At 39.6% G+C, this 23,937-nt stretch overlaps 1 protein-coding gene across 1 annotated transcript; it reads right to left on the reverse strand.

The window, feature by feature from the left end:
- Positions 1-6,111: 6,111 nt before the first annotated feature.
- OTOL1 (otolin 1) lies at positions 6,112-23,728 on the reverse strand. Its single transcript, XM_082625866.1, has 4 exons — positions 23,360-23,728; positions 20,178-20,267; positions 7,933-8,004; positions 6,112-7,265 (listed from the first exon to the last, which is right to left on the reverse strand). The coding sequence occupies exons 1-4, from the start codon at positions 23,718-23,720 to the stop codon at positions 6,358-6,360; spliced, it is 1,431 nt and encodes a 476-aa protein (XP_082481992.1). The 5' UTR covers positions 23,721-23,728; the 3' UTR covers positions 6,112-6,357.
- Positions 23,729-23,937: the final 209 nt, after the last annotated feature.

Here is a 23,937-nt window from a genome sequence, read left to right on the forward strand (position 1 = left end):
TTCCCCTGTTGTGCTCACTGATTTATCCTCAGTACCAAGAACAGTGCCTGGCACACAGTAACCCTAAGGCAATGAATGACTACACAGAGAGTAAAAGAAGGAAGCTTCTGTCTCCTCAGCACCCTCCACAAGCTCAGGACAAGAGAGATGGCTTCCATGCATTTCCTACCTTAGAGGCAAGGAACCCTGAACATGCAAATCTCTCATGCCATCTCTATTAGACACAAGGTAATTCTTATACTTCAAGCAACAATAAATATGCTTTAATTCTAGTTCCTAGAACAATCAAGCACTCCTACTAAATTTTCCCACCAAACTCACATGGATTATTCACTAGGCTGATCAGAGCACCCAACTACACACTCCGTTATCAGTAAACCCCATTGGTTCCAACTGCAGTTTTGCATGAAACCCATTCTTGTATCCCCTGCTGAAATATCAGTGGATTCTTGTCCCCTTCTCATTCCCTTTCCCACTTGGGGTGATAGCCTTGAGAAACTGAGCTACTACCATTCTTTTTCCCATTATATCAGTACCAGGTCTTACCAGCCAAGCTTTTTAGTAAACACTGCTTTGCTCCATTGGTTAAGAGGGTGGTTCATGATATCTACAAAACAGAAGCAGACACACAGACATAGAGAACAGATTTGTGGTTGCCAAGGGGGATGGGGTGGGGGAGAGAGGGAGTGGGAGTTTGGCATTACCAGATGCAAACTGTTATATACAGGGTGGATAAACAGCAAGGTCCTCCTGTATAGCACTGGGAACTATATTCAGTATCCTGTGATAAACCCTAATGGAAAAGAATATGTATATGTGTAAGTGAATCACTTTGCTGTACAGCAGAAATTAACATAACATTGTAAATCAACTCTACTTCAATAAAATTTTTAAAAAAGAGTGTGGGCTCCTGGCTCCCCCGCCTACCAGAAGGGTGTCCTTTGGCACATTGCCTAATAACCCCATGCCTCAGTCTCCTCACGTGTTCTATCACTTAAGGCACTTTAGACATAAAGCTCAGTGCCTGGCACATTGTTGGGACCTAGGAAATAGCAGTTTCTGTGACTCCATAATTCTCTCTCTCCTGCCTGCCCCACCCTCATCTTTGTCACTGGTAACTGCGTTGCTCTCAATTTTTCCTTCTCCCTAAGTCCTCCTTCCACGTTTTACAGCATTCTTAAATCTTAAAGTCTTACAGTCTTCTTGCCTCATTTTAAAATCTTTTTGTAAGTGGCTTCACAGATATAGAATATAGTAATTCCCAGGACTCAGGATGATCCATTTGGGGCTGGGTTAAGAGATAACAATGGATTAGACGCCCACTCAAAAGGAGTATCATCGCCAGCAACAGGAAACACGTCCCCCTTCCATACTTGTAAGCTCCTCATTGCAAACCCGTGGAACCACCCAGTAGTCCCCTGTCCCCACAGGGGGAAAAAAAAAATCTGTAGCTCTTTGAAACACAGTGAAACATAAAACATGGCATTTCATGAAGCCAGTTCCTTAATTATGAAATCTAAGTCACAGTTTTAGTTACTTTGCAACAGACTAGTAGTTTGTCATTGTTGTTTTACATTAAGATGGAAACCAAAAGCAAGATAACCTGTGAGCATCAACTTGTGGAGAGATTTACAACCACCACAGCAGTTTGGACCCCATCAATCTTCATTCACTGAACACATGGTTAATGTGCTGGTGCTGGGGAAAGGGCAATAAACAGATAAAAATCCCTGGAGTCCTGGAACTTACTTCCTAGTGGGAAGACAGAAAATAAAGATCAGTAAGGGAAATATATATTAGATGTGGTGAGTGCTGTGGAGAAAAAAACAAGGATGAGAGGCAGGGTATGGGAATGCAATTTAAAATCAAGTAGTCAAAGACCTTACTGAAAAGGTGATATTTGAATAAAGGCTCGAGAGAGAGGAAGGGGCTAGTCATGCAGTTACCTGGGATAAGAGCCATTTAGGTAGAATGGCATGTGCAAAGTCCTAGCCCTAAGTGGAAATATGTGAGTGAATTTGAGAAATAGCATTGAGGGCAATGCCCAGAGTGAGCGTGAAGGAGATGGCAGAGTCAGAGGATAAGCAGGGGCCAGATCACACAGGGGCCTTTCTGGTCATAGTAAGGATTCAGCTTCTACTCCCGATGAGATAGGAGCTTCAAGAGGCTTTGAGCAGAGGAGTAAGATGATCTAACTTCCTTTTTAACTGGATTGTTTTGATTAAAGGAGTTGGAGACAGAAATAGGAGATACTGCCTTTAGACCCAAGCAAGAGGGGCCCCTTCCCTGGGCCCCATGTTGTACAGGGTCCTGCATAAAACAAACACACAACATGTACATTTATGATAGGACCCAGGGCAACCTTCTTAGCGATCAGGCTCAATTCTGGCACAGTACAGCCTGCAGTCTTAAATATGTATTCCCATGACTACCACATTTTAGACCCTTTTAGACTCTTCTCCACACCTCTTGCCACGTGTGCATCAAACAAAAGGTGACTGCCTCCAAATGCCATCAAGGCTGCAAACATGGGAGCTGGACACTGCTTAAGAATGTGGGGAGGATTTGAGAAATGGATGTGCCTAATTAAGAGAAGTACAACTTCACTTACTTCCTCTTGGAGAGCATAAGTGCCATAGATAACAACATATTATGTCTCAGTTGTGCTGAGAGTTCATTTTCTTGCTTCTCTTTGTGTTCCAATTCAGCATTCTTGAGATATTCACGAATGGCCCAGGGTTTGCAATGGTTGTGTACTTAACGGCTAGAAATATTAAACAATTCATATCTCTCTAAATTTGTATTTATGTAGGTCCAAACAAAACTCATGCTGGAGCTAAATTCTAGAATATTGTTTCAAGAGATGATGAAAATGGCAATATAAGTGATCATAGTTTATAGGATGAAATTTAAATATTTTGAAATATTGTTTACAATAGTGGTAATGTATCATCTGCAACCCCAATTACAATATTTGAACATGATATGTAGAAGTTGTGGTTCTTATTGCTAGTTCAGATGAGCAAAGTTTCTCCAAACTGAATTGAAATTAATATGTTTAATTAATTTTTAAAATACAAGGACTCAACAAGAGTGGTCTAATTTGATAAAACTATCAATAGAACATCAATTACATGGAAATCTTGATTATGTGGCATATATTTTACTGAAATTAAGGTTTAAAAATAACATCTACAGGATAGACATATAGTAATTCATAACTTAAACTCCTCTGTACTCATCCAAATATCACCTACCCATTAAGAGAACACCCAGACACACACAACAGTAATTCAGTCATCTGTTATGTTTTGCTTACTGATGGTCATATAAAAATCATTAATTGTTTCTTACTTTTTCAACATAAGAGTATACATTAAAGTAGGAGGATAGAACATATTTTAAATAACTTTGTTAGATTGACTCATAAAGTTCAAATATTTAGATATTTGTTATGTTGGGTCCCATTTGTATTTTGCCCCCTGTATCTTAGGGAAATCCAATTTGGAGGTTACTGCAATAAAAAAATCCTGGCAATAAATGACGGTGGTCTCATCAGGGTGATGACAACGAAGATGTGAGAAGTCATCAAATTCTGAATACTTTCTGAAAGAAGCACCAGAAGGATTCCTGACAGACTGGATTTAAGTGTGAAAGGGAAAAATCAAATTACATAAGGTTTTCAGCCTGAGCAGCTCCATAAAAAGTTGCCCTTATGTGAGCTAAGGCAGGATGTAGGAGGAGCAGCTTGGGGAGACTTTCAGAAGCTTATTTTGTCATGTTAAGCCTGAGATGTATTTTAACTCTCAGCAATTTTTTTTTAATAAATTTATTTATTTATTTATTCATTCATTTATTTGCTTTTGGCTGCATTGGGTCTTCGTTGCTGTGCACAGGCTTTCTCTAGTTGCGGCAAGTGGGGGCTACTCTTCATTGCGGTGCGTGGACTTCTCTTGCAGTACCTTCTCTTGTTGCAGAGCACGGGCTCTAGGTGTGCAGGCTTCAGTAGTTGTGGCACACAAGTTTAGTTGCTCCACAGCATGTCAGATCTTCCCGGACCAGGGATCGAACTCATGTCCCCTGTTTTGGCAGGCGGATTCTTAATCACTGCACCACCAGGGAAGTCCTCTCAGCAGTTTAATACTCTGGGCAGGCATTCAGGGGAGAGGTCAGGATATGCAACAGTCATTAGGGTAGGAACAGGATATGGGTTGCATTCAAATCCTTGGGATGCAAGAGATCCACTCTTTGTTTTGGAGCTTTCAATGGGATGGAAGACATGGTATAGTTGAAAGAAGGGACATTGTTGTGCCACTTCACCCTTGTAGCAGAGAGTGGCGTATAGAACCCAGAAGTCACCTCCCAAAGCCATCCCAAAGACTAAGAACTTCCTTAGTTGGGATGCCCTGGGAAAAATTCATAACTAACCACCAACCCTGGATCCTAACCCTAAACTCTTAACTTCAGACTTCCTATAAAATGTTTACCACAAACACACATGTAAGACACCGCTGGATATCATAAATCCTCCATGTGAATTGTTCCTCTCTTACTGGCCCTCTGCCCAGCTGCCTTTTACATTACATCCTTTGATGTGGTTTCTCTTCCATCTTCCTAGGTTAGTTGGTCTCAGCCTCCCAAATCCCTCTGACCCAAAGATGGAGAAGGCATAAAGAAAGAAATATATCTATAAGAAAATACAGAGAGACAAAACTCTAAGTTCCGGGAATCTCTTCACTATCCCGTCCTCAAACTGGAAAAGAAAAGTCTAAGTGCAAATATCGCTGTCTTAATCATTTGTGAATTCTTACTCTCCCTGTGACAAATACAAGCAAAGCCCCAATTAAAGCAATATTGCAATCTAAATAGAGAAGAATTGCTGAAGCAAGGGCTAAATGTCAAGAGTAAACTTTATTCCAGCCTGCTGGGTAATCTTTGGATGAGAAGCTAATGCAACATTTCCAAAATTGGCATCTTACAGAACACTGTTCCATGGGAAGCTGCTTGATGAATTCTATACTCAAAATAAATATAATATCACTGGATAAAACAAAATTAAACAAATTTCTTTTCTGAGGGAATATCAGGGACTACACTAACATGCTCTATGAATCTTTAAAAGGGAGATAGAATATAGCATTTCCAACATTTGTTTGACACAGAACCCACTCTTTGCAGTAGCTCATAATAACAACTTCCAGTAATGGTTTTCCTCTGAACACAGTTTGAGAAACACTATTCTAATATATATATACATATATATGAAGATCAAAAATAAATTATGTTTTTCAGAGTTTGTTTATCTGGCAGAGCAAGACCAAAAAGTTTCCCATCACCCACTCCTTGATTTGACTCACCAAGATTTGCAAATCTGCATAACTATATGCCTTCATTAAACCAAATTCAATTTAGAGTCAACAAATTCACTTCTTAATAAATGAGGCTGTTGAGTTATTATATATTCACAGCTTTAAATATTCACATTGCAAGTGAATTCCCAAATACCCACCTGTTCCAGCAATGTTATCACTGAATAACTAGAATTAATTATTTTAGAGATGATGATAATGAAGCCAAAGAATTTATCCAAATTAAGTGTTCTTCCATGAAGAAAGGGCTGAAATTTTAGATCAATAATGATTTAATTTTACTCTGAAGTCTTTGGGGAACATTCAGTCTTCTAAGCACAATAATTAGATGAATCGCTAGATCTTTGCTATGATGAAGCAGTATCTATATCAACTTTCTTTTTACCTTTTACCCAACACACAAGTCCATATAATACAGGTTTTTTATGAGCAAACACTTACACACTGATTAATCTTAAAAATACTTTAGCTAGTCTTTACTATTCTTTCTGTGTATTCTCCCTAAATTAAACTAACATGGGAATAGTTCTATTTTGTTGGAAGGCAATCCTCCCAATGGAATTAGAAACTTTTGAGAAATACCTACCCATCATATGTCAGCTGTTAGCCTCACATTCACACTGAAAAGAGTTACACACATTTTTATGAGACATAGAAAATATTTAGTAAGAATATATTTATTTATTACAAATTTCATTCATATTTTTGTATACAAATATTATTTAAAGGGCTTGAGAAATGCCATTATAATGCTAAATGAAAAAAGCTAGCTACAAAATTAATAGAAACATGCTCTCAAATACATATAAATATTTTTTTAAAGGTGATGTTTTAAAATAGGAATTATTGACTCTAGGTGATATAATTTTTCTGTATTATTTTTATAATCATGAAAAAAAATGAATGAAGGTTATTCTTTTCAATAGCACTACCCAATGTTACCTGACTTATTCCACTAAACCCAAACTACAGTGTTGAAGATACAAGTTTATGGTGAAATGCCAGGGTTTTCCTCTGGGTACAAAAGGAACCCAGTAAAAATGCTATCATCCTCAGTGCTGACGTACACCCCATTCCAATCTTTTGAAACTTCCAGCCAGACTTGGTCCCCTGCTTTTAATTTCAAGATGATGAGGAGAGAGGCCTGGTCTATTTCATGACCATAGAGCGTTTCTCTGGACTTGAACTGCTTCCTATTCCAGGCCACCAGGCTGATCTGAGCAGGTCGGCCCCTCACGGTGACGTGGTAGGAAAAAACATATGCCCCAGGAATACTACAGTTAAATTTCCCAGTGACAGGGCTGTAGTTCCCTTGGTCGTTATAGAGAACCTTGTCAAACTTGATAGGGGCATTTGGAGGAGGGAAAGGCTTGGATAAAGCAGCACTGAAAGCTGACTGTGGGACTCTGGCCACCTCCCCCTTGGAGCCCTTGAGGCCCCGAGAGCCCTTCTTCCCAATAGACCCTCGGACCCCTTTGCTCCCAAGTTCACCCTTTGGCCCTGCAGGTCCCACAAGACCAGGAGGCCCCAACTCTCCCTTCTCTCCTTTAACTCCTGGATCACCTTGGGGACCAGGCAGCCCATCTGAACCACTTTTCCCTTCCATTCCAATATCTCCTTTGCTACCTTTTTCTCCTTTCATGCCCTCCTCGCCTTTTTCTCCTTTTCCCCCCCTCTCCCCAGAATCTCCACAGTAGCCCTTATCCCCCATCTCCCCCTTGTCTCCCTTGGCCCCAGGCTCTCCATTCAAGCCTGGTGCACCCACAACCCCTCGGTCTCCTTTATCTCCTTTCTCTCCTTTGGTACCATTGGCACACGTGTCCCCCTTCGAGCCTTTTTGTCCTTTCACTCCTGCCAGGCCAATGTTTCCTCTATCCCCCTTAGGACCAAGTCCACCTGAAATGGAAAAATTAAAATAATGGTTAAGGCTCCCATACGGTATGACCAGTATGCTATTATCAGAGAGCTCACAAAATGAAACAAAACCTCTGAACTGGAGCTGGAAACCTGCTTCTTGCCTGAGCAATGGCCATGCAGAGGAGACTCTTACACTGAGCCATTCAAATCAAGCTACTCCCTCATAAAGGAAAGAGTTAATGCTACTGAGAAGTAACAGCTTATATTTAGATCTTATATATCTAGTTTGTTTGTCTGTTTGTTTGTTTGACTTTTAAGATAATGGAGAGTATTAGAACTATAGTTGCCCATTGTGTTCCATTACACTTTGCATTTTGTCCCAACCCAGCTATTCTTCTAAATCTCCATATTGTCCATCCAAACCCAAAATCTTACAGGCAAAAAATCTGCAACCCAGAAAGATTTAGAGATCTTTTTCCCAAGGACAGCAAGAAAGAGGTGCAGAGTTCAGATACTTTTACCACTCCTAGACTCCTAGACTAGTGCTCATAACACTCCATCCAATCAGTACACTAAATTATTAGAAGATTATTACTAATTGATATTTCCATCTTACCTCCCTGATAACTTTAAATACAAACAGGAAGAAAATTAAGGGCCATACTGCACACATGACTACACACAGTAGATATACTTTATACACTACCTGGTACTCCAGGTTTTCCTGGGTATCCTGGAACTCCACTTGTTCCTTGCTCCCCACGTTCTCCCTTAAGTCCTAAAATGATACCAAGATTAACTTTTTTCTAACTATATTAGCTATGATATAACAAACACCCATTTCACAACTCTGTCACATTCTAATGCTTCCTTTACCAAAATCTGTAACGGTAAAACAATATGGAAAAAGAATTTATTGAGCAACATTCGGAATATTTCATTCCAATTGATGGTAAACCATTTAAAGTATATTTGGAGGTAGTGCCAAATCTCTTCAGATTTCAGCTTTTCCCTCAGCATTCTTGTAGCTCTTCAAATCTCTTACAAAACCTATGACATTCTGCCTTACATTATGTATGTCCGTGTTTGTGCTCCTCTTATTACGAATTCTGAATGGCAGTTAAAAGGTCCTCTTTTTTATATCCCTCACAATGCGTGAGAGATCGTACCATGCACCATATAAGCTGAAACACAGAGCACAACACTCTGCAGTCAGCTAAAACTATTCATGATAAAAACCCACACAGGGGGCTTCGCTGGTGGCGCAGTGGTTGAGAGTCTACCTGCCGATGCAGGGGACACGGGTTCGTGCACCGGTCCAGGAGGATCCCACATGCCGCAGAGCGGCTGGGCCCATAAGCCATGGCCGCTGAGCCTGTGCGTCCGGAGCCTGTGCTCTGCAACAGGAGAGGCCGCAGCAGTGGGAGGCCCGCGTACCACAAAAAAAAAAAAAAAAAAAAAAAACCCACACAGGATAAAAAATATTGTCCTTGATATACATAAAGCACCAAGGAAAAGCTAATTTTCATTTTGTTTGGAATCTTTTTCATACACTCTTTGGGCAAATTATAAAGCTGTGAAAATTCATGTTTGAAAAAATAAAAATATCTTGGCTTTTAGATATTTGCCATATTACCACAAATGGACTTTTATACTGGGCCTGGCCAAAGGCCCATCCTGTTACAGTGCAGCCACCCTAGATTTATTTTAATTGTAACTAATAATAGCAAAAATAACAGTAACAATAATAGTTAACTCTCATTGAGCACTTACTTTGCACCAGGTAATGTTCCAAGCTCTTAACATCAATTTTTAAATTTCAAACTTTTAGTTTAATATTAATTTTTTTTGATAGTAAAACAGCCTCTCATATAACAGGGAGGCTCACATAACAGAGCACATTTCATCAATTGGAATATTTTTCATTTACAAAAGATTGTAGCATCTCCCATCAAGAAAGGTAGAGCACATATTTTTGTCACCACTTTCATCACAAAAGAAACTGAGGTATGAAAAAGTTTAGCAATCTGTACGGAGTCAAACATAAGTGTATATAATATTGGTTGGCATCAACTTACCAGCCATATTATTTATGATATAACCAACATATTTTGTTTCATTTTTGCCAGGGAAAAAGAAACCCTAAGTCAAATTAAAAGTCATGAGAAGAGGGGGCTTTTCAAGATGGCAGAGGAGCAGGAGGACATGGAGTTCATCTCTCTCCACAAATGCATCAAGAATACATCAACAGGGCTTCCCTGGTGGTGCAGTGGTTGAGAGTCCACCTGCCAATGGAGGGGACACGGGTTCGTGTCCCGGTCCGGGAAGATCCCACATGCCGCGGAGCAGCTGGGCCCGTAAGCCATGGCCACTGAGCCTGCACATCCGGAGCCTGTGCTCCGCAACGGGAGAGGTCACAACAGTGAGAGGCCCGCATACCACAAAAAAAAAAAAAGAAAAGAAAAGAATACATCTACAGATGCAACAATTCTCACAGAACATGGGCTGAACACTAGCAGAAAACCTTGGACACCAGAAAGGACAATAAAGATGCCTGCATAACCAGGTAGGATGAAAGAAAGGGAGAAAGAAGGGGAGAGGAAACGGGATGGAACCTGCTCCCCAGTTGGGGAGCTGAAGCAGCAGAGAGGTTTCCACATCTGGGGAAGCCCCCTCACCAACAGAGAAATCGGTTGGGACAGAAGGGAAGCATCTGAGGCTGTCAGAGGAGGGTGGAATGGCCTGTCTGTGACAGACAGCACAGAGTGAGACCTACACAGACAGTCCATGCAACAGAACTGCACGCTGCACACTGGGACATGTGTCCACTGGTGCGCACGGGGGCTGGGAGCTGGAGGGTGGGGATTGGAGTACAAACCCAGGAGGAGTACTATTGTTGGCTTCAAGGAGACAGACTATGGGGACGGGAGGGAGGAAATATGCAACTGGGAATGCCTGTTGAGGAAACCTGGACTGCCATGGAAGAAAGGCACCACTGTTGAGTGACATGCAGGGGATGGAGACACCACTGCAGCCTCTCTCCCCATGCACCAGCCCCTGCCATCCCCCCAGGTGCTAGGAGAGGGCCCTGCCAGGGCTGGCCCTCGAGCACCTGTCACTGGGCACTAGAAAATGCCTCCACTAGGGCCAGATCTCTTGTGCCTGTTGCTGCTGCTTCCCTGTGCGCCTGTTGTCACTGCGGATCCTGCGACCCAGGCAGCCATGCCACCTCCACGCCCTGTCCTCACTGGAGCAGGCCCAAGGGCTTGAGGGCAGCCTTGGGAGCAGAATCCTGTGGGTGGCCCACATGAAGAAGTGGGGCTAAAATCACAGCTGAGCCCCAGGGGCAGGGCGACTAAGGAAGAGGAGCAAAAATCTTCCCATCAGTTGCACAAGCTACATATTAAAGCCCTGTGATCAGCTTCATAGACCCTGCATCTATGGATCTGAATGAACAATGAGTGTTCCCACAAATGAAAATGGTCTAGCTCTGGCAGCTGTGGACTTTGGGGGCAAGCACACACATGAGTTGGGCCAGGTCAGAGTCTGACCTGTCCTCACAGTGCCCACAGCAGGTCAAGAGACCAACCTAGAGGAAATGGAGGGCCTACTGGGGAGGTGGAGGTGGGCTGTGGCTCACAGCAGGGGCTAGGACAATGAGAGCTGAGACCCCAGGAAAATATTATTACTATTATTATTATTATTATTATGTTTTGATTTGTTCTGTTGCTGGCTTTGTTTTTTGTAATTATTCTTTATTTTTATTTAGTATTTTTGAAGTTTTTAGGTTTGTTTGGTTTTTCTCTGGTTTTTTTTCTTTCTTTTTTTAATTTTGTTAATATTTTTTTAATTTTTATTTTTACTTTGCTTTTTCATTGTTCTGTTTTTTTCCTTTTCTTTGTTCTATTTTGTTTTTATCTTTTTTCCTCTTTTTTCTGTTTTTTCTTTTTATCCTTTTTTTAATTGTTTTTGTGTGTCTGTTTTGTTTGCTTTATTCTTCAGTTTGCATTCTGTTGTAGTTTTTTTTTTTTTTTTTTTTTTTTTTTGGTACGCAGGCCTCTCACTGTTGTGGCCTCTACCGTGGTGGAGCACAGGCTCTGGAGGCACAGGCTCAGTGGCCATGGCTCACAGGCCCAGCCGCTCCATGGCATATGGGATCTTCCCAGACCGGGGCACGAACCCGTGTCTCCTGCATTGGTAGGCGGACTCTCAACCACTGTGCCACCAGGGAAGCCCAGTTTTGTTTTTAATTGATTTCATTTTGGAGTTCTCTTTTTTTGTGTGTGTGTGGTACGCGGGCCTCTCACTGTTGTGGCCTCTCCTGTTGTGGAGCACAGGCTCCGGGCATGCAGGCTCAGTGGCCATGGCTCATGGGCCCAGCCGCTCGATGGCATGCGGGATCTTCCTGAACCGGGGCACGAACCCATGTCCCTGCATTGGCAGGCAGACTCTCAACCACTGCACCACCAGGGAAGCCCTCATTTTGGCGTTCTTTTGTTTGTCTGGTTGTTCTCTTGGTTTTTGTTTTCTTTGGTTTTGTTTTTGTTTCTTTGTGTGTGTGCATGAGTTTGTTTTCATTTTTGTTTGTTTGGTTTTGCTTTTACCATTTGCCTGGAGTTCTCTTTGTTTTTAGGTGTTATTGCTGTTGTTACTATTTGTTTCTGTATTTGCTATTTCTCTTGGGTTTTGTTTCTCTTTTTGTTTTCCTTTGTTTTCTCCCCCCCCCCTTTTTTATACCCTTTATTGCCGTGATGTGTGGCTTCTGGGGTCTTGGTTTCCCAGCCAGGGGTCAGGCCTGAGCCTTGGGGGAGAGAGCACTGAGTCCAGGATGCTGGACTGCCAGAGAATTCCTGACCCCAAGGAATGTTAATTGATGATATCTCTCCCAGAGGTCTCCATCTTGAATACAAGACATGGCTCTACCCAAGTGCCTGCAGGCTCTAGTGCTGTATGCCTCACAGCAAACAACAAGCAAGACAGGAACACAAACCCACCTATCAGCAGACAGACTGCCTAAAGTTGTGCTAAGCTACAGACACCCCAAAACACACCACCTGACATGGCCCTGCTCATCAGAGGGACAAGATCCAGCTCCACCCACCAGAACACAGGCACCAGTCCCTCCCACCAGGAAGCTTACACAAGCCACTGGACCAACCTCACCCACCAAGGTCAGACACCAGAAGCAAGAGGAACTATAACACTGCAGCCTGTGGAAAGAAGACCTCAAACACAGTAAGTTAGACAAAATGAGAAGACCAAGAAATATGTTGCAGAAGAAGGAGCAAGGTAAAAACCCACAAGACCAAATAAATGAAGAGGAAATAGGCTATCTACCTGAAAAAGAATTCAGAGTAATAATAGTAAAGATGATCCAATTCTGTTAAACAGAAATGTTTAACAAGGACCTAGAAGAACTAAAGAACAAACAAACAGTGATGAACAATGCAATAACTGAAATTAAAAATAAGCTTGAAGGAATCAATAGCAGAATTACTGAGGAAGAAGAACAGATAAGTGACCTGGAAGATAGGATGGTGGAAATAACTGCCATGGAACAAAAAAAGAAAAAAGAATGAAAAGAAATGAGGACAGTCTCAGAGACCTCTGGGACAACATTAAATGCACCAATGTTCAAATTATAGGGATCCCAGAAGTAGTAGAGAAAGAGAAAGTGTCTGAGAAAATATTTGAAGAGATTATAGTCAAAAACTTCTCTAACATGGGAAAGGAAATAGTCAATCAAGTCCAGGAAGCACAGACAGTCCCATACAGGATAAACCCAGGGAGAAACAGGCTGAGACACATATTAATCAAACTAACAAAAATTAAACACAAAGAAAAATTACTAAAAGCAGCAAGGGAAAAGCAACAAATAACATACAAAGGAATCCTCAAAAAGTTAACAGCTGATCTTTCAGCAGAAACTCTGCAAGCCAGAAGTGAGTGGCAGGACATATTTAAAGTGATGAAAGGGAAAAATCTACAACGAAGATTACTCTACCCAGCAAGGATCTCATTCAGATTTGATGGGGAAATCAAAAGCTTTACAGAAAGGCAAAGCTAAGAGAATTCAGCACCACAAAACCAGCTTTACAACAAATGCTAAAGGAACTTCTCTAGGCAGGAAACACAAGAGAAGAAAAAGACCTACAAAAACAAACCACAAAAAATTAAGAAAATGGTAATAGGAACATACATATTGATAATTACCTTAAATGTAAATGGATTAAATGCTCCAACCAAAAGACACAGATTGGCTGAATGCATACAAAAATAAGACCCATGTATATGCTGTCTACAAGATACCCACTTCAGACCTAGGGACACATACAGATTGAAAGTGAGAGGATGGAAAAATATATTCCATGCAAGTGGAAATCAAAAGAAAGCTGCAGTAGAAATACTCATATCAGGCAAAATAGACATTAAAATAAAAACTATTACAAGAGACAAAGAAGGACACTAAAAATGATCAAGGGATCAATCCAACAAGAAGATATAACAAGAGTAAATATTTATGCACCCAACGTAGGAGAACCTCTATACATAAGGCAAATGTTAACAGCCATAAAAGAGGAAATTGACAATAACACAATAATAGTGGGGACTTTAACACCCCACTTATATCAGTGGATAGATATCCAGACAGAAAATTAATAAGGAAACACAAGCTTTAAATGACACATTAGACCAGGTAGACTCAGTTGATATTTATAGGACATTCCATCCAAAAGCAGCAGAATACATTCTCAATTGTACGTGGAACATTCTCCAGGATAGATCACATCTTGGGTCATAAATCAAGCCTCGGTAAATTTAAGAAAATTGAAATCATATCAAGCTTCTTTTCCGACCACAAGGCTATGAGATTAGAAATCAATTACAGGGGAAAAACAGTAAAAAACACAAACACTTGGAGGGTAAACAATATGCTACTAAACAACCAAGAGATCACTGAAGAAATCAAAGAAGAAATCAAAAAACACCACGAGGGGGCTCCTGGTGGCACAGTGGTTAAGAATCCACCTGCCAATGCAGGGGACACGGGTTCAAGCCCTGGTATGGAATGATCTCACATGCCACAGAGCAACTAAGCACACACACAACAACTACTGAGCCTGCACTCTACAGCTCACGAGCCACAACTACTGAGACTGCGTGCCACAACTACTGAAGCCCACACACCTAGAGCCACAACAAGAGACGCCACCACAATGAGAAGCCCGTGCACTGCAATGAAGAGTGGCCCCCGCTCACCACAGCTAGAGAAAGCCTGCATGCAGCAACAAAGACCCAACACAGCCAAAAATAAATAAATAAAAAGCTAAAATACCTAGAAACAAATGACAATAAAAACACGATGAACCAAAACCTATGGGAAGCAGCAAAAGCAGTTCTAAGAGGGAAGTTTAAAGTAATACAATCTTACCTCAAGAAACAAGAAAAATCTCAAATAAACAACCTAACCTTACACTTAAAGCAACTAGAGAAAGAAGAACAAAAAAAAAAGTTAGTAAAGGAAAGAAATCATAAAGGAAAATGGAAATAAATGAACTAGAAACAAAGAAAACAACAGCAAAAATCAATAAAACTAAAGGATGGTTCTTTGGGAAGATAAACCAAATTGATAAACCTTTAGGCAGACTCATCAAGAAAAAAAGGGAGAGGACTCAAGTCAATAACATTAGAAATTGAAAAGGATGAGTTACAACTGACATTGCAGAAATACGAAGGATCATAAGAGATCCTTTGTAAGCAACTCTATACCAATAAAATGGACAACCTGGAAGAAGTGGACAAATTCTTAGAAAGGCATAATCTTCCAAGACTGAACCAGGAAGAAATAGAAAATATAAACAGACCGGTCACAAGTAATGAAATTGAAACTGTGATTTAAAATCTTCCAACAAACAAAAGTCCAAGACCAGATGACTTCACAGGCGAATTCTATCAAATTTTAGAGAAGAGCTAACATCTATCCTTCTCAAACTCTTCCCAAAAATTGCAGAGGGAGGAACACTCCCAAACTCATTCTATGAGGCCACCATCACCATGATATCAAAACCAGACAAAGATATCACACAAAAAAAGAAAATTACAGGCCAATATCACTGATGAACATAAACGGAAAAATCCTCAACAAAATACTAGCAAACCAAATCCAACAACACATTAAAAGGACCACACGCCATGATCAAGTGGAATTTATCCCAGGGATGCAAGAACTCTTAAATACATGCAAATCAATCAATGTGATACACCATATTAACAAATTGAAGGATAAAAACCATATGATCATCTCAAGAGATGCAGAAAGAGCTTTTGACAAAATTCAACACCCATTTAAGATTAAAAAAAACTCTCCAGAAAGTGGGCATAGAGCGAACTTATCTCAACACAATAAAGGCCATATATGAAAAACCCACCAATCATTATTCTCAGTGGTGAAAAGCTGAAAGCATTTCCTCTAAGATCAGGAAAAAGACAAGGGTGCCCACTCTCACCACAATTTTACAACATAGTTTTGGAAGTACTAGCCACAGAAATCAGAGAAGAAAAAGAAATAAAAGGAATACAAACTGGAAAAGAATATGTAAAACTGAAACTGCTTGCAGATTACATGATAATATACCTACAGAATCCTAAAGATGCCACTAGAAAACTACTAGAGCTAATCAATGAATTTAGTAAAGTTGCATGATACAAAATTAATACACAGAAATCTCTTGCATTCCTATACACTAACAATGAAAGATCAGAAAGAGAAATTAAGGAAACAATTTCATTCACCACTGCAAGAAAAAGAATAAAATATCTAGGAATAAACCTACCTAAGGAGGCAAAAGACCTGTACTCAGAAAACTATAAGATACTGATGAAAGAAATCAAAAAAGACACAAACAGATGGAGAGATATACCATGTTCTGGAATTGGAAGAATCAATATTGTGAAAATGATTATAATACCCAAAGCAATCTACAGATTCAATGCAATCCCTATCAAATTACCAATGGCATTTTTCACAGAACTAGAACAAAAGATTTTTACAATTTGTATGGAAACACAAAAGACCCCAAATAGCCAAAACAATTTTTAGAAAGAAAAAAGGAGTTGGACGAATCAGGCTCCCTGACTTCAGACTATACTACAAAGCTACAGTAATCAAGACAGTATGGTACTGGCACAAAAACAGAAATATAGATCAATGGAACAGGATAGAAAGCCCAGAGATAAACCCACACACCTATGGTCACCTTACTTTTGATAAAGGAGGCAAGAATATACAGTGGAGAAAAGAGAGTCTCTTCAATAAGTGGTGCTGGGGAACCTGGACAGCTACATGTAAAAGAATGAAATTAGAACACTTCCTAACACCATGCACAAAAATAAACTCAAAATGGATCAAAGATCTAAATGTAAGGCCAGACACTATAAAACTCTTAGATGAAAACATAGGCAGAACACTATGACATAAATCACAGCAAGATCCTTTTTGACCCACCTCTTAGAGAAATGGATATAAAAACAAAAATAAACAAATGGTAGGGACCTAATGAAACTTCAAAGCTTTTGCACAGCAAAGGAAACCATAAACAAGACCAAAAGGCAATCCTCAGAATGGGAGAAAATATTTGCAAATGAAGCAACTGACAGAGGATTAACCTCCAAAATATACAAGCAGCTCATGCAGCTCAATATGAAAAAAACAAACAACCCAATCCAAAAATGGTCAGAGGACCTAAATAGACATTTCTCCAAAGAAGACATACAGATTGCCAACAAACATATGAAAGGATGCTCAACATCACTAATTATTAGAGGAATTGCAAATCAAAACTACAATGAGGTATCACCTCACACCAGTCAGAATGCATTATCAAAAAATCTACAAACAATAAGTGCTGGAGAGAGTGTGGAGAAAAGGGAACCCTCTTGCACTGTTGATGGGAATGTAAATTGATAAAACCACTATGGAGAACAGTATGGAGGTTCCTTAAAAAACTAAAAATAGAACAGCCATATGACCCAGCAATCCCACTACTGGGCATATACCCAGAGAAACCATAATGCAAAAAGACACATGCACCCCAACGTTCATTGCAGCACTATTTACAATAGGCAGGACATGGAAGCAACCTAAATGTCCATCAACAGAGGAATGGATAAAGAAGATGTGGTACATATATATAATGGAATATTACCCAGCCATAAAAAAGAATGAAACTGTGTCATTTGTAGAGACATGGATGGACCTAGAGACTGTCATACAGAGTGAAGTAAGGCAGAAAGAGAAAAAGAAATATCATATATTATCCCATATATGTGGATTCTTTAAAAATGGTATAGATTATCTTATTTGCAAAGCAGAAATAGAGACACAGACATAGAGAACAAACATATGGATACCAAAGGGGAAAAGGGTGTGGGTAGGATGAATTGTGAGATAGGGATTGACATATATACACTATTGATACTATATATAAAATAGATAACTAATGAGAATGTACTGTAAAGCACAGGGAACTCTACTCAATGCTCTGCAGTGACCTAAATGGGAAGGAAATCCAAAAATGAGGGCATATATGTAGATGTATAGCTGATTCACTTTATGGCAACTATACCCCAATAAAAATTTTTCAAAGAAGAAACCAAAATAATTTTTTTTTAGTTTCTTAATCTCTTTTATTTTATTTTTTAATTGAAATATAGTTGATTTACACTGTTGTGTAAGAAACCAGAATATTATCAGTGTCCCAAAAGACTCTATTGTGCCCCCTTTTTGTCACAGCCTAAACTTTGAGAGTAACTCACAGTTGACTTTTAGCATCATAGACTTTTGGGGATTTGTACTAACCATTATATAATTGAAATTGTATAGTATGTAATCTTTTGTGTCTGAATTCTTTTGCTCAACATTATATTTGTAAAATTGATTTATACTGTTGCATATAGTTGTTTGTTGGTTCTCATTACCATTGTAACAATATGCCAGTATTTAATAATCTACTATAAAGAATTTATTAATTTTACAATAAAAGCAGTATGGCTGTAAATAAATAAATAAATACATAAATAAAAGTCATGAAAAGAGATTCAGCCAAATTTCCTAAGACTAGCTAGAGAAATATCACCATAAGCTGCTCAACAGAGTTTTCTAAGTAGCTTGCTCCTCTTTATCATTCCTTTTTTTTTTTTTTTTTTTTGCGGTACGCAGGCCTCTCACTGTTGTGGCCTCTCCTGTTGTGAAGCACAGGCTCTGGACGCGTAGGCTCAGCGGCCATGGCTCACGGGCCCAGCCGCTCCGCAGCATGTGGGATCTTCCCGGACCGGGGCATGAACCCGTGTCCCCTGCATCGGCAGGCGGACTCTCAACTACTGCACCACCAGGGAAGCCCTATCATTCCATTTAAAATTTAAAATTTGGAAATTAACCCATAGGCCATCAGGAAAACATCTGTATACCTTTGAAGAGAACATAACTATGAATGGAAGTGAAGGAATAATTCTATTCCCAGTCTTTGTCAATATTCATATCCTGACATTCACTGCACAGTTATTCTGGTTCTCGAGTTCATTTAAAGAGTTTATCTGCTTATAATGAATTTACTCAATCAGATAATGATTGAGTAAAAAATACAGTCACTCTACTCATTTATTTTTTTAACTTTAAGGCTTAATCAAGAGTCCAAGTTAAGTGGAAGTAAAAGGAAAATACAGTTGTCACTTTATAGAGACTGGCTAAATGAATTTCTACTTTTGATCCTTCATCAAAGCATACTCTTAAGAACCTCATTTTATAATACTTCCCTGTTTTTTCTTTCTACTTCCAGAAGTCTAACTTTCAAAATGTAACAATCACTGGGGAGGTTCATCACTCATCTTTATTTCACAGGTCTTTCTGCTAACATAATTCAGCCACAAAAGGATTAAATGCTTCCAAGAATGAAAATCGCATAACTGACAAGTGTGAAGTGGCTCTCTTACCTTAGCATATTTTTTGAGTAATTACTTCACTGAATGTTCTACCAGAAATGAGTTAGGCAGTTCCTGAGCCATGCAGAGGGTGATGTATAGATGATATTATGTCTTTTGACATGTGACACTAAGGCTAAAACATTTAACTTGATGGATATATAGTATTTCTACAGGCTGGTGGTATTCCCTGAGGAATTTCTAAATGTCCCAGTGAATCTATAACCTTCCCTCAATACCTTGAAGCACTTATAGAACCAGGGATTTCCCAGAGCAGAGCACCCTCTTTGCTGATACATCTATGGAATTACAGAATTTCTGAGCTGGAAAAGATCTAGGAAAGCCCACATAATGACAAATCTTCTTTAAACAGAGTATAAATAAATATCTAGTCTAGTCCTCTCAATTTCCAGATGAGGTAAAGTGACGGGTCCAAGGTCACTGCAAATAGCTTGACTTCTTCCATTTTAATTCAGTTCTCTTCCCACCGTTGACACTGCCCCTGATTTGAGAGTAAGCCAAAGGATATGTCATACTCTCCTTAGAAGGTAGGCTATCCATCTATATAGAATATTCTAAAGGATTGCCTGCTCTGATTAGTTTTATGTAGTATGAAATTAATTTGCATCATAAAGAAGAACTCAAACAGGAGTATATAGGAAAGGACCCTTCCCCAGAGTCTATGCCCTGTGGCTCCCAGTCACTGAGTCAGCCAGGTGGACTACAAGGAACAGAAAAGGTATGGGTGTGGGGGGGGGCATATATTACCAGGCAAGTTTAAAATTTCTCAATTGGCTATTTATAAAGTTAACATTTTTATATCAAATATAACTCACAATATGCTTTACCAAGTTTTTACATTTTAAAAAATAGATCCACCTGCAAGAATCTGGTATTTACTTAGCAAGCTGCTCTTCTTAAAAATGACGCAGGACATCTCTTGAGTTTTGACATGAAATGGATATAATTACCTACCCTTCTCTCCTTTCTGGCCTTTTGGACCTTGGGGTCCAGTGACTCCTGGTGGCCCTAGGATCCCCATATCACCAGCTTCTCCCTTAAAACCTGGAAATGAGATTTAAAAACCATCAGGGTAGAAAAATTCTCTTTTGAAATTCATTACTTCAAAAAAAATCAGTCATTTTGTTAAGGCCAATGACTGTCAGTGTCCTAATGATAAAATCTGGGTGAGAATAAACTATTACAGAGTTCTAAGGACAATATTTTTGTCTGATTTGCAATTTTGCACTACCTGAATAGATAAATTGAGCCCATTAGTACTTGTCACTGAATTCATGGCAGTGATCAAATGATTCAGTACTATATCAAACAACAAGAAAAGATGATTATCTGACACTTAACCTCATGTGGACCACACTTTCAAATTAGCAGTAAAACCACAATACCTAGCACATTTGGTTTTCCCATTCCTTCACTTATGTACTCATTCAGGAAAAATTTCTGAGCCCCCCTACACATGAAGCATCCTACTAGGTGTCAGGAATCAGCCATCAACATTCCAGCAGTCCCTTCCCTCATGGGGCTGAGAGTCCATGAAAGATAATCATGAACAAATAACCACACAAATAAATAGAAATGGCCACACGGTTGTTAGTTACGTAAAGAAAAGAGAAAGTTACTATTGTAGATGGTGGTTTAAAAAAAAACCTGATTTATGGGATCAGAGGATACCTCCTGGAAAAAAATGTCATTAAGCTAAGACCCAATGAACAAATTAGAAATTTCTGAGACAAAGAAAAAAAAAAAAACCATAGATGAGTATTTCAGGAAAAACAAGAGTAGAAAAGACCATGGTGTTTTTAAGAAACTGAAAGAAGAGTACCATTGGCGGAGCTAGTGACCAGGGTAAAAGAGGCTGAGGGGCAGGCGAGGGGCAGATGTTGCAGGACTCAGACCTCACTGGTGTCCTCGCTCATCCCAGCAGTCCAGGTCCCTTCCACTTACCTAGGCCACACAGACACCCAAGCCTAGGACAGTTATCGTTCCTGCAACCCCAGCCCTGTTCAAGCTTAGGGATTGTTTTGCAATCTCTGATTGGAATAATTTATGGCCAGGTTCTTTGAAAGTTAACCATATAAATAAGTACACTCAATTACATTGTAATCTTTCATCTTAATTATTATAATTAAGTTGATGGGATGGAGAAAATTATTTTCAATCTGTTGAATTTCCTCTTTGAAAGGACACTGTATTTGTTTAGATGAAAAGCTTTAATATATTGCATGCAATGGAGGTTAAGGCTGAAGGCAAGCTTAAGAAGCCAAAGTGGTGGTTAAGCTCTTCTGTCTAAAAAAGAAGGAAGAGCAGAGGAAAGGAATGGAGAACAAAGAGCAGGGGAGGCAGAAGCAAGCAAAATGAACAATTACAGTTCACTGTGCAGTGACCCCCCTTCCTCACGACCCCCAAATGCCCAATGTGGTTATGAGGGAAAGGCACAGGGAGCACAGCAAGTGCCTGCAAGGGCACAAGGGGCAGGCAGGCTGCCCCTTCCATCTAGACAAGGTGTACATCTTGGTTAGTTTAGTGTAAATATCAGAAGCCTGGACCTAATGGAAGAGCTGGGGCTGGAGGGTGCACAAACTGAGTTTGACATCAGGTTCTATACTCTCAGGTGCTATAACCTCTAGAATTACCTGAAACTCTCTGAAACGCAATTAAATTATCCACTGAAATGTAATAATATTTTAATCATTTTCTACAAAGATGAGAAACAACATAAAGTGCTTAACAGTTCTTGGCACATAGTAGGTAGTTATAATATAACTGAATTAATGAGAGAAGCTGGAGATAAAATTTCAAATGGAATTTTACCTTTATGAGTTATTAGACTTTCATTCAGAAACTCTGTAAAATTAGGCTCATAACTTTTAAAGTCTACATTTATTATTCACATTACAGTAGATAACACAAATGTGGTGTATGTACTATGTGTGTTAATTAATGTATGTAATAAGCTGAGCTCTAAGAACAGCACAGCTAAATCCACCACTGGGTAAGACAAAAGCCCTGATGCTACGACTTATGACAGTTTAGCAACCAGCTGTGTTTACATGACCCCCTCCTGCTCCCTGCTAGCAGCTTGCCAGACATGATACTAAGAGAAATCCTGGTAAATATAATTTTCTCAGTCTAATTAGATCTCCAGTAATGTTTCGGCAACCCTGAAATCTTGGTTCCCCAGACCCCTGCCCAGCTTCTTTCCCATTCAATACCGCCTCCACATAAACACTGATCACATTTCCCAAAAGTTTCCTGCAATGGGATGAAATGAATGAAAAGCTTAATGAGGATGCAGAATTCCTGATTTTATATCTTTAAATTCTTCAGGCAAGACACAACAAATATTTATATGTAATTCTTTCAGGGAATAGTGGATTTGAAATTGACATTCTGATCTCACTTTTTCCTTGAATTCTCTGCTGTAGGACATGTGAAAGCTGAACTGTATTACAATAAAAGTGAGAGTATATTCATACTGCATACATGAAAGACATCTGAAATTTTTAAATGTTTAACCATGACGTTCAATGGAGAAAACTGCTGGGCAAGGACACTGTGTTGCCTCAGAATTTCAATGAGAAGTGAACTGAATCCTGCCTTTATTCTCCACCTCACAGGCATTCCATTTCTAATCCTAACGACAAGTAGCACTCCAAAAACCCATCAGTCAGTACACATTCTTACCAGACCACAGAATTTTCACTTACCCTATTTACATCAGCCATTAATGAAAAGATTGTATAACTGGAAGGACTACACAACAGTGCTAGGGTTGGTAGGCCAGTCTCTGCTCTAACCAGCACCATCCATTAGAACTTTCTGCAATTATGGAAATGCTCTATATCTGTGCTGTCCATTGGCCACATGTGGCTACTGAGCATTTAAAATGGGACCCGTGTAACTGAGGAATTGAATTTTTAATCTCATTTAATTTTAATATTAATAGCCATACATGGGGCTCTGGCTACCGCACTGGGCAACAGAACCCATTGCATTTGTCACAATGTTACACCTAGGCTTGTCCCATTCTCATGACAATGTAGAAACCCTTGGGGCAATTCCATCACCAATCCACCACCACTCAACTGTAAGGATGTACAAGTGAGAAATATAGGGCCTCGTATATTTTCAAATACCTGGCTTTCCAGTCTCTCCAGGTTCTCCTTTTTGCCCTGGTCCAGATGAACAACAATCACAGCAATTCAAGAAGAAATCAGCCGTGTCAAGAGTGAGGTTTTCAGAGGGGAAGAGGGTGGCAGCACCAAAGACAGAATTGAAAGCTGAGGGGTCAGGGGTTGATTCTGCCATTTCAGCCGCTTCTGTGAAGGGGGTTTCTTCTTCTGGAGGTTGGCCACTGGACGGCTTTGTACCCTTTGGCATCTCTTTTCCCTCAGACTTCTTCGTGAATTTGGTATATGGTGTGGTCTTTACTATTGTGTCCACACCAGCAATAGCCAAGATAATTAAAATGGCACAAAACCAAGAAAATATCCACATATTTGAGGCTGGAAGAAAGATATAATGGGAATATATACATATATTACAAACAAAAAGACAAAGTGATATAGATATATTCTTATATGAGAGGAATATATATACATATATGAACCATAAGAATGAACAGTATGCATAATACTAAATGATTTTTATACATTTCATATGTAAATGTATGCTTGATTCACAACAGAATATTTTATTTACTTAAAGTATTTAT

This window comes from Mesoplodon mirus (genome assembly GCF_964341445.2).
Source record: "Mesoplodon mirus genome assembly, chromosome: 6".
In the NCBI taxonomy this organism is placed as follows: domain Eukaryota; kingdom Metazoa; phylum Chordata; class Mammalia; order Artiodactyla; family Ziphiidae; genus Mesoplodon; species Mesoplodon mirus.

Excerpts from the sequence above, each read along its gene's own strand:
- OTOL1 (XM_082625866.1), bottom strand. The coding sequence starts at position 23,720 with ATGTGGATATTTTCTTGGTTTTGTGCCATTTTAATTATCTTGGCTATT. Across the intron at positions 20,268-23,359 it reads TGGAGAGACTGGAAAGCCAG|GTTTTAAGGGAGAAGCTGGT; the intron begins GTATTTGAAAAT and ends TCTCATTTCCAG. Across the intron at positions 8,005-20,177 it reads AGGCCAGAAAGGAGAGAAGG|GACTTAAGGGAGAACGTGGG; the intron begins GTAGGTAATTAT and ends GTATCATTTTAG.